This window comes from Rhamphochromis longiceps, linkage group LG18 (genome assembly GCF_057381845.1).
Source record: "Rhamphochromis longiceps isolate RC_006_pf linkage group LG18, R_longiceps_female_GT1.1, whole genome shotgun sequence".
Lineage (NCBI taxonomy): Eukaryota > Metazoa > Chordata > Actinopteri > Cichliformes > Cichlidae > Rhamphochromis > Rhamphochromis longiceps.
In genome coordinates, this window is record NC_140574.1 from 10335869 (window position 1) to 10350840 (window position 14972).

The 14972-nt window shown below is 39.5% G+C and overlaps 1 protein-coding gene across 1 annotated transcript in view; it reads right to left on the bottom strand.

Moving 5' to 3' along the window:
- Positions 1-14972, bottom strand: part of pigk (phosphatidylinositol glycan anchor biosynthesis, class K) — a 32011-nt gene that overhangs the window by 8096 nt on the left and 8943 nt on the right. Inside the window, exons 8-10 of the mRNA XM_085389384.1 lie at positions 13638-13748; positions 11935-12107; positions 5705-5780 (exon numbers count right to left, since the gene is read on the bottom strand). Coding sequence (XP_085245510.1) covers positions 5705-5780; positions 11935-12107; positions 13638-13748 — 360 coding nt within the window. The remainder of the gene's footprint in view (positions 1-5704; positions 5781-11934; positions 12108-13637; positions 13749-14972) is intronic.

Genomic DNA, 14972 nt, shown 5'->3' on the forward strand with positions numbered 1-14972 from the left:
TCTCACTGCCAAGGACAGGAACCAACACTCAAGCAGCATGTTACCATTACATACACATTGTGTTGTGTGTTCAGTTCACCCGTACAATCAATTAAGAGCTACCCATCTGATTGATTGGAGCTAATTAACATGGGCTTGCAGGATGCTAATGGTCACTGAGGGAGTTCCGAAACACCCTGCCAAACACTAGCACTCCAAGGTCAAAACTGCAGCAAATTTTATGTTGTGCAAAGCCAAATGAAGGAACAGCAGCTGCTGTGCACTGCCAGGACACTCCACTGTATTGCTGTGATATTTAAGCCTTACGCAAGTACTGAAACAGTAATAGTAGTGGGTGCATTAGTCTCTCATAAAGCAGGATTTGTTTTGTCTCTCTCTTTTTTTAGAGGATATTATTCATAATTACTGAGCAAAGAAAATTCCAGTTGATATTTGATTAAACAGAGACTGACACAGTGAGCCGTTCCTGTGATCCATACAATCCTAACATTCAGCTCTGAAAAGAGTTGCTGCTGCAAAGAGGATACTGTAGGAGGGTTGGGAGAGGGTTAGGAAGCAGGCGAAGCATTAATTTTCACTGTTTCCATTTTCAGTTCTCTAGAGCCATATGGGGTGGCGTCAAGCTGGCAAAAGAACAAATAACAATTTGACGCCAGAGACCAGGACTCACAGCAGCGAGGGAAGCGAAAAGAAGTACAACACACATGAGAGGAAGGGAGGGGGGAAGAAGAGTTCCTTCTAGTTATTTCCAGAAATGAACCCACAGTGATTTGGCAATGACAATCAGATGAGATGTGTGAATTTGGAAAGAGAAGGTGTCAGGACAAGGGGACTAACCCTGAAAGCACTAGTGAGACAACTGCCAACAGTGACAGGGCATTAATCATCTCCTAACATCCACACATCCACAATCGCAATGAGAGAAGCTTGTCTACACACCATACAGCCCAGCCATATATCTAGTCACTTTGATGACTTTTCTATTTACAAGCCATGGTCTGGTCTAATAGGAAATGGAGAAAAAAAACAACAACAATAAGATATCTGAGAGTACTGAACACTATTTGACAGCTAATCAACAAGAAGAGAACTGTCAATGGGCTTGATGGACGCTGGTCATTCTGTTGCAGTACAGATGGACTTTGGAGACGGGCAGATAGATGACTCAGTCTGCCAGGACTCCCATCTTCAATCCAGCAGGAGTGCAGGCTTATAATCAAAATCTCTGTCAGGGGTCACTGGGTTGACGAGTGTGTTTGTCTGTTGGGTGCAAATATAAGAGGGAGAGGGGAAAAAACAAAAACACACACACATATAAAGAGAAGCCGGAGGGAGCCAAAATCAAGTAGCAGACAGCAGCGCTTTAAAGGAGAGCATCTCTATAAGCCACTGTTTTGTTAGTTTGCCTTTATTTTGAATAGTGAGATTATTACTAAAAAAAAAACCTTAATTAATAAACTACTCTTATATGAGAAGGCAGCTGATCTCTAAGAGACCAGTTTTTGCCATTTATCTGGGGCAGTCTTCAGCTAATTTCCTAAAGTGCCGCTGGCTGTGGAGACCCCCTCCTGTTTCCAATCATGACACTCAATAAGCAACTGACAGGACTCAGGCCTTTGGTCAGCTACATTCATTTCGCCCAACTAACTGTGACTTCTTTGTTCAGACTAAAGTCAGTGTCAGCCAGTGATGTTTCCAGCAGCAGGACCCAAAGATTTTCTTTTATATTTTGCCATTTACTCGGTTCAGCTGGATTTGACCTCTGCTATCAACACCAATAGTTTAGTGTCTGTTGACATGAGGGAGACAAAAAAAAAGAACGAATCAAAGCAAGCGACAGCGACAGCAGCTCTACTGTGGCCATTGAAGCCTGAATCAGAAGCATTTCAAATGTTTATCCTTTACAAATGACTCAAAGTGATCATTGTACCCCTTTTAACAGAAGTGCAGACCACTGTTCTTCAGACCCCTCAAAAACAGCTGCTTCAATCCAGGCTTTGGTTCAAAATCCCAAAGCCCATTTGGACACTTGGTTAAGCATCTCAAATCACCTTGAAAGCCAAGGTAATTTACTGTAGTAGTAATCTGGTATAATAATTTTTTGGCATCATTAGGCAAAATCCATAACAATCATTCATTTGATATCAGTGGTCTGACAAAAAATTCTTCCCCTCCTCTAGTCCTTATCCTCAAACCTAAGACAATCTAGTCTAGAAAATGTGTTTTCTGTGTCCAGGCATTTCACTCTGATGGTGTAAATCCTGACTGAGTATGAGAAATCCTGCAGGAAAAGTTGATATTTACACAGAGAATAACTGCACAAACTTTAAAGTTCACATTAAAAAGTAATCTATCACAAAAGGAACTAAAAAAGTAGATGAGAATAAACGGAAAAAAATGTCAATATCATAAAGTGCTTACAAGACTGACAAAATTGCATGATAGCATTAGCCTCAGGTTGGTTTTAGAGATTGTTGTTATTTTTCTCTGTGAGAGTAAGCTGCTGATTTCATTTTGAATGGCTTTTAATGATTAGCTATTAAAAAAAGACTAACTCCTGCGCTGGCTTTCTGGCAGTGGCTTGTCAATCATAAACAGCCGTACTCATTAAGAAAGAGATGCATGAGCTGCAGGAGGAGGGCTGTACTTTCAAATCCTTAGTATTTCAACCTACGACTTCTCTCAAGTGAGAGAAACAATTGCTCAACTGTCACATTTTGCTCAGCAGAAAAACTGTTGTATTAAATAGTCCAATTTTATTTTCACTTTAATCCATGATCTCTCGAAGGCTTTGCAAGATGACATCCCATTAAGTTTAGACAGCATGCCTATGACTAAGACTTACTGTAAGGAAGAACTAAGTCTTCAATGCTTATTATAAACAGATATTAAAACGACAAGGTGAATCCATTAAGTGCAGAATACGCACTGGAGGGACACTGCTAACATAGACTTTAGGAAGCATCTATTATGTAGACAAAAAGGCTTTTTATTAACATAAAACAATAAAACTGTTTGTGGTGCACCATTTCATTTATTAAATGAACATATTTTAGCTTGCTACTACTCAATCGAACTGAAATATTGTTAATAAAATAAGGTTGTTGTAGCAGACACTGAGCAAAATGAACAATAATTTGGAGTTATGACTGCCCTCCTCTTCAATCCAAGTTCATTATTCATTCTTCTTTTAGCTCTATTTTCTTTTCATCAGCTCCTGTGGGACTTTTCTGACTATTATGTCCTAAATGCTTCAATATATTCTGAAGCAAGAGAACCTAGTTATAGTGTAATATTACTCAGACTAAAAAAAAAAAAATCTTTGTCTGATGAAGTGTTCACGGTGTCTGATCAGCTTGCCATCTTTCACGCTGCATGATGTCAGCAGAACAAAATGACTTTGGATCACTCTTTGAGCCTCAACAAAAGCACAGTCTGATTTTCTGTTTGCCTTTCTGTTTTTTTTTTACATTAGAGCTCGACATTGTGGAAGCTGTCACTCAATGGAGAAGGTAGAAATATTTTTTGATATGCTGTCTTTTTGCCTGGACGTTGTCAGGTGTTCATCACCTGTATCATGTATCAGCGTCAACTGTCATATGTCAACTCGTTTTTTGGTCCCAACAGTCTACATTTCTGCTTGATCCATTTTCATGGCTGAATCTGGAATAACAACCTTATCCCAGATGAATGAGCTGAATCTACAAAAAAAAAAAAAAAAAAAAAAAAAAAAAAAAAAAAAGGGGATTATGGTGCTAATTATCTGTGGGTTTTTCCACTGTGGATGGCTGGTTAACATTTAACTAATCCAAAGAAAGGTTGCACAGGGCTTTCACCAGTCTATTAAAATGCAGACAGCTTACTGTGGCTTGCCTTGGGAAAAATTTGTTTTAATCATAAGTTAATTTTACCAATATATGATGTTGGCCCACATTTATATGAACCTAGATGCTCACTGTAAATATGACCAGCTTCATTGAGTTTAAAATATGTCTAGTAGTTTACTTCAGTTTAATTCCTTCATGCTGGAATGCCAGAGCTAATCAGTCTGTAGAGATGTTAAATAAACTTTACTTTAAAAAAAAAAAAACAGTCATAAAGTTTGGTTAAATCCAAACAGACCATTTAGCATTTCGACAAATATAAACATTGGCTAAAACTGTTTGAAGAACAAAGAATAAGAAACAAAAAAGACTGAAAAAAAAGAACCAAGAAAATGTTGTGGCTTAATACAATTTATCCTTCAGCTATCATCTGGCCAATTATTTTCACTAATTAGATTAGGCAAAGCTTCAATGTGTCTGTTTGAACAGGGGTGTCAAACATAAGGCTCAGAGGCCAGAATACGCCCAGCAACGACTACAATCCGGCTCATTGGACGACTTTTGAAAATGTGAAGGAAGGCATCCATTCTTAAATACATTAATTAAGTCATAAAAGAAACGTTCCTGTTTTTCCCCACTATCTACTTAAGCACAAAGAGTCATGCAGACAGATTTCTTTCATTCACTACAGCAGGATTTTTTTGTCATGTAGAAAAACTGAGACATACTGTTTAACTTGCACTTATATTGAGCTATCTCACAAATTAAGTTCAAATTAAGACTGACAGACAGGAAAGTTTCACTGTGTCGGCCCACTGAAGATCAAAGTGTGCTGTATGTGGCCCACAATGTAAAATGACTTTGACGGCATGCAATGTTCAGACAATATGCAGTATTGCACCTGAATAATGCTATGTTAGATGAGCGCTATGCAAAGCTAAAAAAAACATGTCAGTAAAAGCAAAACTAACTAGATGCTCCGTTCACCACATTTCATCTGATCATCATACATCGCATTTACATGTGCAGGAACTAATTAAACCACGCAAAGAAAAACTAAGCAGCACACTCCACATTCAGAGTGCATACAAAGTGACTTTTTAGGTTTCCAAAGTTCAATCAAATCTGGTCTTGCCCTGCAAATGCACTGTGTACACGTCGATATTAACGTGTCCACTCTCTGTATTTTAAAAAGGCGGGCAGCTCGCAAGGCTGAACCCCAAATGTAATCACCAATAATGTCTACTCTTGCTCGAGGCAAAGATTAATGTGGATTCTTTACTTTTGTGAGGCATAAGTTGAAGTAGAAATACGGAAATTGTATTTTTAATAGTCTCATAATGGAAAAATCTTACGAGAGTAATACAAGACTAGAGTCGGGCTATTCTGAATGCACAGCGCGCATTCTAAAGCTGGATTGAGGAGGAAGAGGTGTTCATTTGTGAAGGTCGACCCGAGTGAAAGTCACAATTCATTTGGGAATGAGGTGAATGCACAATTCTTTTCCACAATCCTGCCTATCCTTTCTGCTGGATTTCATGGTGGCCCCTCCGCACCGAGACCGGGAGGCAGTTGCATTTCACACTTATAGATGTCACCATGGAAACGGCACAAAGACATCTGTTGGTGGATGTTGCACATAACTTTCTGTTCTGTGTCCAAATTAAGGAGGAGCATGGACACACTTGAAAATAACAACAACAACAAAAGAAGCAAAACACAAGAGCCAGGGAAGAAAAGAAGAAGAAGCTCTGCATACGCAAACACATAAAAGACACATAAAAGTTGACCAGCATGAAAACTTACATGAAAGGTATTTGACAAACACCTCATTTGTAGCGACATGGGCTTCCTCGTGCGGTTTAGTATCGGTGTCTTACCTGATGGATGATCTCAGACACTGGCAGCTGGTCCGCGTACGAGTACACCTCTTTTTGCTCCTCTCCATTTACAGGACTGAAAAACAAAACACACAAAACAGCACGCTTTGAGCATTTACTCAAGAAAGCAAATAGCACTCATACATTTGGCTTTTGTTACGTGGAACACCATCATTCAGTAATGAAGAAAAGCTGTCAGGAAGAGTAACAGACTCAGTGTTTCCGTTGGCAGTCTGTGTGCAGCTCAGGTGTGTGTGTCTCCGACAGTCAGTTGTATGCATTTTGATGCAAATGACCTCCCCTTTTTCTCCTTCTAGATAAATTAATGAAAGTTATCCTGGAACATCAGATGAGTGTCAAAATCATCTTTAAAGTAGAGGATGTGATTGGAAGAGATTGCCTGCATATCACTACCCATCACGGTATAATTCATTGAGTCACTCACCAACAAAAATCTATACTCCGAGTAGTCCACTCTCCACATTTTCACTGAAGAAGAAGTGTTAGAAGGGCTTCAAACTCCTGAGCCCCCTGTACATTCGCAATGCACTCTGCACTAATTCTTCTAAAACCCCAGTGAAAATCGATGCAGAAATCAATGAAGTCAGAGGCAGCTGCACATTCAGCTTCAACACTCATATGGATCGCTTTCATATTTGTTGTCAGCTGGTGTTTGTTGTTTTTGCTCTACGGAAACTAGCTTCTTTTGGGTTCTCATTTTACAGATTTTATATATACCCACTAGTGCTAAGTCTGTTCTTCTTTGTTTAAATTTGTGTCGTATTATAAAATTTAGTGAGTTTACAAACTGTGGAAAATTAAAATTTGGAAATAATAGCATAGGGCGACTGTGGCTCAGGGGGTTGGGAAGCGTATCTGTAACCGGAAGGTCGCCGGTTCGATCCCCGGGCTCTCTGTCCTGGTCGTTGTGTCCTTGGGCAAGACACTTTACCCTACCGCCTACTGGTGTTGGCCAGAGGGGCCGATGGCACGATATGGCAGCCTCGCTTCTGTCAGTCTGCCCCAGGGCAGCTGTGGCTACAACCGTAGCTGCCTCCACCAGTGTGTGAATGTGAGAGTGAATGAATAGTGGTATTGTAAAGCGCTTTGGGTGCCTTGAAAAGCGCTATATAAATCCAATCCATTATTATTAAAAAGAGCATTTCATCAGCTCTTGGCTGACTCTACATGACATCGACATACTGTTCCGGTTTACTTTATTCAGCTTTGTCTTCACTTCTCAGTGGTCAATTTAAAAAAAACCACCAGACACGCCTTTAGTATTTCAGAATAAGGTATCCATCACTCTGAAAGAATCAGCCTAAATCAGGTTGCTCTGAAGGACAAACGTTTAAGCCCATACCTTTGCAAATGTCACAAATCACTAGATATCTGCAAGAGGATAAGTCGAGAATGGCCACAATGTTTCTACAGTCACAATAAAATTATTTTAGTCCAACAACATGAAGAGCAGTTGATCAAACTGTGTTTAAAGGGCAAAGGCAGCGCCCTCACAAGCTACAGCACCATACACCATAAACACACAGTCATTTATTTAAATGTACATATGACACAAAATGCACCTGTAAAGTAGCTCTGTTAGGGGGTTTGTCTGAATAAATCCATGAGGTACATCAACCTGACAGTCACCGATGTCCGGATGACAGCAACCTTGAAAGTTACAAACAAGCCTAAAATAAAAAATTCTGACACAAAGTCAAACGGGGGTCAGAGCTAAGGTTTACCGTCAAGTGGAGGTTCAGGACTGACCGTCTTTCAGCAAAATTTAGGTCAGACAAAGTGAGCCACATCTCCCCTGTGAGCCATCATGACACACCTCCAGCCACTTGATGATTGAAACCTGTTCTTCTATTTGTGTCTTTCTTCACTCAAAGTTACTTTTACCCATCATTTTTCTCTCTGGCCATTTCATGTCACACTGACACAGACACACAGTCTCTTCTCGCGTGTGATGAAGAGAAGAAGGTGTTCACACAAAACAGATAGTAGTAAAGCGTATGGACTGGTAAGCAGGGAACCAACTTCCTGCTGAGCCTTCGGTGCGTGCCAAGCTTCTCTGCCACAAGAAACATGTCACTGAAAGCACAGATGTGTCACCGCTGGGATCTTCCACCCTTTTTTTCCTCAACATTAGAAATGAGCTCTAATTCAATTCAAACTACTTTCTACTTTATTTTCCACAAAGACCTTTTTGGAGAGGCATTATAAGTCCTCTCTGCTTATTAAAAGGGATGTGCCTGCATTCATCCCCCCCCTCTCTAGTTCTGATATCAATGCCGTCTCCAGCTGCAGTCTTTAGGTTAAACAAATTTCCTTTTTTTTTTTTTTTTTTACTCTGCCAGCAGCTCAAACAGTTTTTGCAGACACAATCCAGTCCTGCAGGTCACAAATTACATTAAGTATATTTTATACTCAATGGGATATGAATTCAGCTTAATTTGATAGTTGTAATTACTCTGGGAGCTCGTGTAGCCCAGAGGAGGACGTGTTACGGTCAACAACCACCGATGGCTGAGAGTGAGGAACTACACAATGTCATTACAGTGTTAAGCTTATGTATAACGTTGCGGATCGAGAGGGTCCATTAAAACGTCTTCACCATCAAGTGCCATTCACTTAATGTAAGGGCTTGTTCTGAGGAAGAAATTGATGTTTAGAAATGTACGACAGGATATGGGAGTGAGAGAGGCGAATGCGAGCTAGAAAATGAGACAGGCACATGTGTACACTCGCACACATGTACACATCTTCTCTAAATGTCCTCCTCCACTTGTCTGAGAGGCAGAACAAGCTGACAAAAGTGGATTAAAGCAGCACTATATTTAATAACAGCTTGTTTCCGAGGACATCTGTGATCTTCTCTCTGTGGGAACACACTGAGCTCACTACAACCCATTTTCAGGTCTTATGAAACACAATTTTCTAACTTTCGCAACGACATCTGGACAAAGGTTTCATAAAGATCCAGTTTCTGACATCGATTTAGTGATTGCTTTTTGAGATGATCCAGAAGTGCTGGCAAAAGGGTGAAGGTTGGTTTCTCAGGGGAGTGCCAATTCATGGGATTTAATACTCTTAAAGCATGCAGCATGGTTACTTTAAATATGGTTGTAAATAAAGATCAATTAGAGATCAACACTAACTGAATATACTACATTTTTTTGCTTATTTTTTCTTTCAGGCATTCATCACTGTTTTCAACCATGCGCCCAGCACAGACATGTATCAGATACAGCAGGTTTGGACATCAGCTGGTCTCCCTTGTACAAAGGCTGCATGATATTCGATTGCACCATTGTGCAGGTAATAGTCTGGTGCCTCCTGCATGCTCTATCCACATAGCTCCCTCACCTGAACTGCAAAGAGTATTTTCAGAAGTGCAAACACATTTGAAGAGGACTATTGCTTGCTGTTTGCTACACGTGACAAAGGACAACTGTGGAAAATATCCCGACCCGTTTCTCCCAAACCTGTCCAAAATTCATGTGTGAAAAGGGCTTACCACAGTACAAAGATAAGCTGGTTTCAGCTCCTCGCTTTTCAAATGTGAAAACCCATAAAAATTTATTTTCTTCTATAAAAATAGCAAAACAGTCTAAAGAATCGCTTTTTCTTTTTCAAACAACAAAATCAATCAACTGAGGTAAGTGATGTTAATAAAACCCAGAGCAAACCTGTGATGCCCCCCCACCACCACCACACTAATAATTACAGCCTCAACTGCCTTATTGTTTGGCACTCTTGCTCATCTTTCTTTGATTCAAGTATAGAGAGACACTTTGCATTTTAAATAGGCATCTCTGCATAAATCTGGGCTCTCTATTCCTGAAATTCATTAGCCCTGCAAATATATATTTTTTGTGTTAAAATGAAACCTTTTCTTTCCTGACACACACCTTCTAACATTTAATCAAAAAAAAGAAAGAAAAAAAAACAGAACATATCGAGTGCTAAGACTTTGCAAAACTGTCAAAAATTGCTTTTTTAACTCTTATTTCATGGCCAGTTATGGATAATCAGCCTTTGAATAGTCTAATTCCATTACATGTAATATTTTACACTGGTAAAACCTTGCAAACACGTTGAACCCTTCCATTCACAAAGACCCCTTAATAGGTTTTAAACATCTTCACACGTTAAATTATGAATAATTATTTATTAATGCCAACGCTGATGACTGCATTAATTTAAATTATTGCAGTAATGAGGTCATGGCTATTATTTTCCACATGCTTGTATTGTAATCTCCCCACTGCTACAATGCTGTCCAGACCCAACAGAAGCACAGAAAGCTTCCTGTCACCGCATTATCAGTCAAGTCCGAATGTGGCTGAGGAAACACCCTGAGAGGGCGTACAAAATGACAATAAATGTTGTTAGTCTTCCCAACATCAACAAAGTACAAAGACACTGCAAGCACTTTGGTGAATCAGTAAACTTAGTGCTGTTAAACTCCAAATGGATCGGGTGATTGCTGGTTCTTACATCAGAAATGGAGATAAAACGTCTCTCTCTAGGACTGAATTAGGCCAACAGCTAGCTCAATAACATTGTGTTGGTGTTTCTGTGCTGCATGAGGATCAGCAGGACTAATGTGCTGGCTGTAATCGATATTAAAGTAATAGGGGAAGTTGTGTGCAATGAGTAACTTGCCCGGGGCCACAAACAGCCAATGACTAAAATCAGTATTGTAATTGCCTCTAATTACTAATTAGCAGCCAACCACATTAGATTCTTTAATACTTCCCAGTGGTTCAATTAAAACCCAGTTAATGAAATTAATACAAAGGGTTGGGGGAGTGGTGGTATTATCATTAATAAAGTTAAATTCCCATTGCATCTTTAGGTTGAACACAGTAAACATCTGTTCCTGCAGCTTAGAGAATCAGTGTATGGAAACTGTTTGCAATAGCTGTGTGCTTCCTAAAACTCCTGATGATTGTGCTTATTATGGCATTAGTGGAGCTTGGTGATAAAGCAAACAATACATCGTGAGGCACAGAGAAAAGGTTTGACAGCTCTCTACAGCCATCTAGTGGCTCAACCTATTTATCACAAAATGTAAGCATGCACCAATTTGGATATGTGCAATTCACCACAGGGTAGTGCCACAGATCATCTAAAGCAAACACTGCTCATTACTCACTGCCACTTATGAAGACAGACTGGATTAAGTCTGAAGGCTGACAATGAAGATGCCCAATTATGAGCTCCGCTTCTCTCTGAAATAATGTTTTCAGTGTCATTATTGATTATAAAAGCAGTAAATGCGTTCTAAATGAGCAGCACCATTACCCAAGACAAACATGTCATTGGTCAACTTTACAATCAGGTCTTAAAACCACCACATGGTAGTCATAGTGACAGCCACTGAGTGCTTTAATCTTCCAGAAACAGGCCAATCAACACATCATTAGCAGAGGAATCAATATCACTGATGGGAGGTGTACTAAACAGAAATCAAAGGCTGGTTAGTTGGAAACTGAACACAAAATGAATTTGGCTGCTGGCAGTGAGGCTGGCCTAAATGAGAGTATTTTATAAGGGTCGCCCCCCCTCATGTCATCATGAAAGTACAGCCCAGCCCATGTTCAACTTCATTTCATATCCCTTTAATATCTACCTTTAATCTCCCTTTCTGTTGTTACCTTTAGTTCATTTTGAAAAGCTGGAAACAATTTGTAAACAACTTATTTTTGCACAAGTATCTTTAATGCTACAGTCACATTTGGGAAAACAGTGGTGCCAAAATAATTGCAATTGCATGCAATGAACTCGCAGTGCCATTGCCTTTGAAATGATTGTTTCAAAGAGGGGGGACAAGGTCTGCAACCACTCAACCTCGGTCCATCAAGAAGGTGATAAAACGGCAATAAGTTGGAAATTAGATGCAGTCAGATAATACAGTGATTAACTACCATAAATAGCTGAAAAGAAATCGCAAATCTGTATCCATTTACATATTCAAAGTCACATTAACTTATACTACTTAACAGATTACTTTAATTAATTGCCCAGCCAGAACCTCATAGACCAAAAGGTTGAGTGTGTTGCATTCTAGACCTCTGCTACTTTTTTGCCAAATGCAAAGTTAATCACCAGGCACCCACTGATTTTTAGTTTCTAGCAGGTTGCCATCCTGTTTTTATTCTAGTTTGATTGATGCATACCTTTTGCCATTAACAAAAAAACAAATAAATTAAACTTACTCCTCCTCCATCTGCTTGATGGGGTCAGTCAAGTTGATGGCATCCATGGTGAGCTCAACTTTGCGGACACTACCAAAGAAATCTGTGATGAGAACACTTCCAGGATCTCTCAGGAACAGGTCAGTACGATGGCCTGGAGTGGACACACACTGACTCTTTGGACACACTTTGAACTGTGGAGGCAGAGACAGCAAAGATTTCACATTAGGAATATTCAACATTGTTCTAAATTAGTGGTTTCTGTCACGTTGGATCTCTATTTGGGAGCCAGTCAGCTAGTCCACTGACAGTTGCTGAGGGAAACCGACAATTTTCTGGACAACAGATAACACAATTCCTAATTGGTTGATGGCACTCTGGATACAAGCAGGCTGCAGATGGAAACCACCAAGCTTTGTGTCCCAGTGTCCTATGCATGCAGATTCTGGATATGTATATGAAGATATCTGTTTATTCAAACTATATAGAACAAAAACAACTAACAATGTCTCTCTAAATATAAATATTCGCCTCATGACAATGACAGCTTTAGCAGCAGCATAACTTGCATGTACAGGTCAGCTCTGCACAAAGACACAATACTAGATTTATTCCTTTTTGCACCACCAATTCCAAGTTCCAGTTGCAGCTAGTATTGAGCTGTTGCTCTGGGAGGTGTGACACCGTGAGAAACAGATTAGAGGCACTGTGCCTGACATTTGTGCATGTCCTTGCCAATTACAATTTTTAGCACACTTGTTATGTTACCACTTGTGAATGAATCCTATGTGAGTTTATCAATGTGTTGTTTTCCGCTTGAAAAGAATATAAAAATCACATAACTGAGGTCAACATTATTTCCTCAGCCAGACAGGACTTGAAAAGTACAGCAAATGGCACGACTTTGCAGCTTGGATCAGGGGGGGGAAAAAAACAAGAACGAAAACTCAGAGGGCTCATCCAGAAAATCCATAGTATTGATCCTTAATTCCCTGAAAAGGCACAACAGAGAATCTACAGAAACAGAAAAATTGGAAGAAAAAAATAATAAGCATGTGTCAAAACACACAGAGTGCCAGAGTAACGATCTGAGGTGCTTTGAGCATAACTCCGGGTGACGCAGATGAGGAGTGGCCCTTGTGGCCTGAATCGCCGCACGAGGCTAAAAGATGAAAAAGGAGTTGCTGCTGAGACTGAGTCATGGACCAGAGCAACATGTACTCACCATTTCCACCCTGATGTGTCAAAGGCCAACGACTGCAACACCGTATCAGATATTCTGTTTCAAGTGTGACCTGTGTGACTTTTATCTGACTTCTTTTGGCCCACAGACAGAGGAAGAGGACAGTACAAGAAAAACACTGCTTCAGGTATCAGCAGTGCTGATTGCCACATCCTTCCTTTTAAAAGCTGACTTTCAAAATAGTCAATCTAATAAAAATCTGCATACCTTTTTTGTTATGTTCTGTTGCAGTAACTACAAATGAATGTATAACAAATAAAACGATGGTGTTCAAAATGTGAGACACCAGAGAAAATCTCTTCCTTTCTGTCACTCAAGTAGAAGTAGCACAACTGTAAACTTAAATTTGCATTAACACCCCTAACGTATTTTAAAGAGTATAACAAGAATTTTATTTTGTGGTTCAGGAAATTGCGATTTCCTGCAAACAGGTATGAGGAAGTTGTGACCATACTGGACACACACGCTATCACAGGCTCACCAGATCATTCATGTTGGTTTTGCTTGCAGGATGGATGTCTTCAAGGAACTCCAGCATGTAGAACGTGTAACGATCCATCAAATGGACTCCTATGGCCAAATCTGGCTGGTGCTAGAATGAGACAGATTTTAAAAATGTAAAGGATAAGAATAGTTGCTAGAATGGGCGCTGTGGTGGCATTTTTACTTCTAGCTCATTAATCAAACCTCTACACTTTTACACAATGAACACTTACAGTCTTTTAAAATACACATCCACACCAACATTCACAGATTTGTATTATAAAATTCATCCCAAGTAACAATTTATGGAACTTTTTCTTTAGTTAGTCAGTTATAGTTTCCGTTGCAAATCTGTACAGTATCAAAATCTGATAAGTGTCACCTGGCATTGAAATTGAACAACGATTGTCACAGCACAAGTGTGTGAAAGGAAATGAATTAGAGACTTGTGGCAGCAGGATAGCTTCATGAGTGATATTCATTATCTTAAAGTACACAGAGGTTTCAGTTTCTGCTGTATTGCAGACAGACATTTTTTTTCTCCTTTATTTATATTTGTTATATATTTTAGAGTATATTTAGTTTAGCCTTTAATTTAATTGTTAGTTATACAACTAAAACATTGGGGGGGTTGAGGTGTTTGCTGTTGCCCTGTGACAGCTCAGATGGGCTCCAGTCCCCTGTGACCCTGAATAAAACAAACCGGAAAAGTAGTTTAGAAAATGGATGGATAATTTCTGTAACAATGCAGTTTCTCTTTGGGATTAATTAAGTGCTTTGTCTATCCATCCATTAATCCATCTCCAATAACGGAGGAAGTAAGAGTTTTCAACCCCCTGGGGGTGTGAAAATGGAAAATGCAAACAGCACTGACATATCACCCCCTGTTTAAATCCAATATTCACGCTTTTTTAAGCTCCACTGTGGTCTCTAACGGCTCCTAAGGGAAATATCCGGTTCTCATATTTCTTGATTCTCCGATATGTTTACAGACTAGTGTCTTACTCTGTATGCTCTTCAGTGTGGAGCAGGTAGAGGAGTGTGTTTGTTTTAAGCTTTTCCACTGGAAGCAGCTGCTTTGGACAAAACGCTGCTATAAGAGCAGAAAAAGTGAAGCAGATCAATAACGTTGTGGAGCACAAAGCTAAACACTGAATCAGGTAAATATCCCCTCACACAATCCAAGGCTGTAAATACATCTTTATCTTTAGGTTCAGTTCATCATGAAATTAAATATTAGTTTCATATTTTTTGTTCAGTCATTTGATATTTTAAATTTAAAAACGCTGTGATATAAAGCAATTATAGCTGCTTTGAAAGCTTGCATAGTATT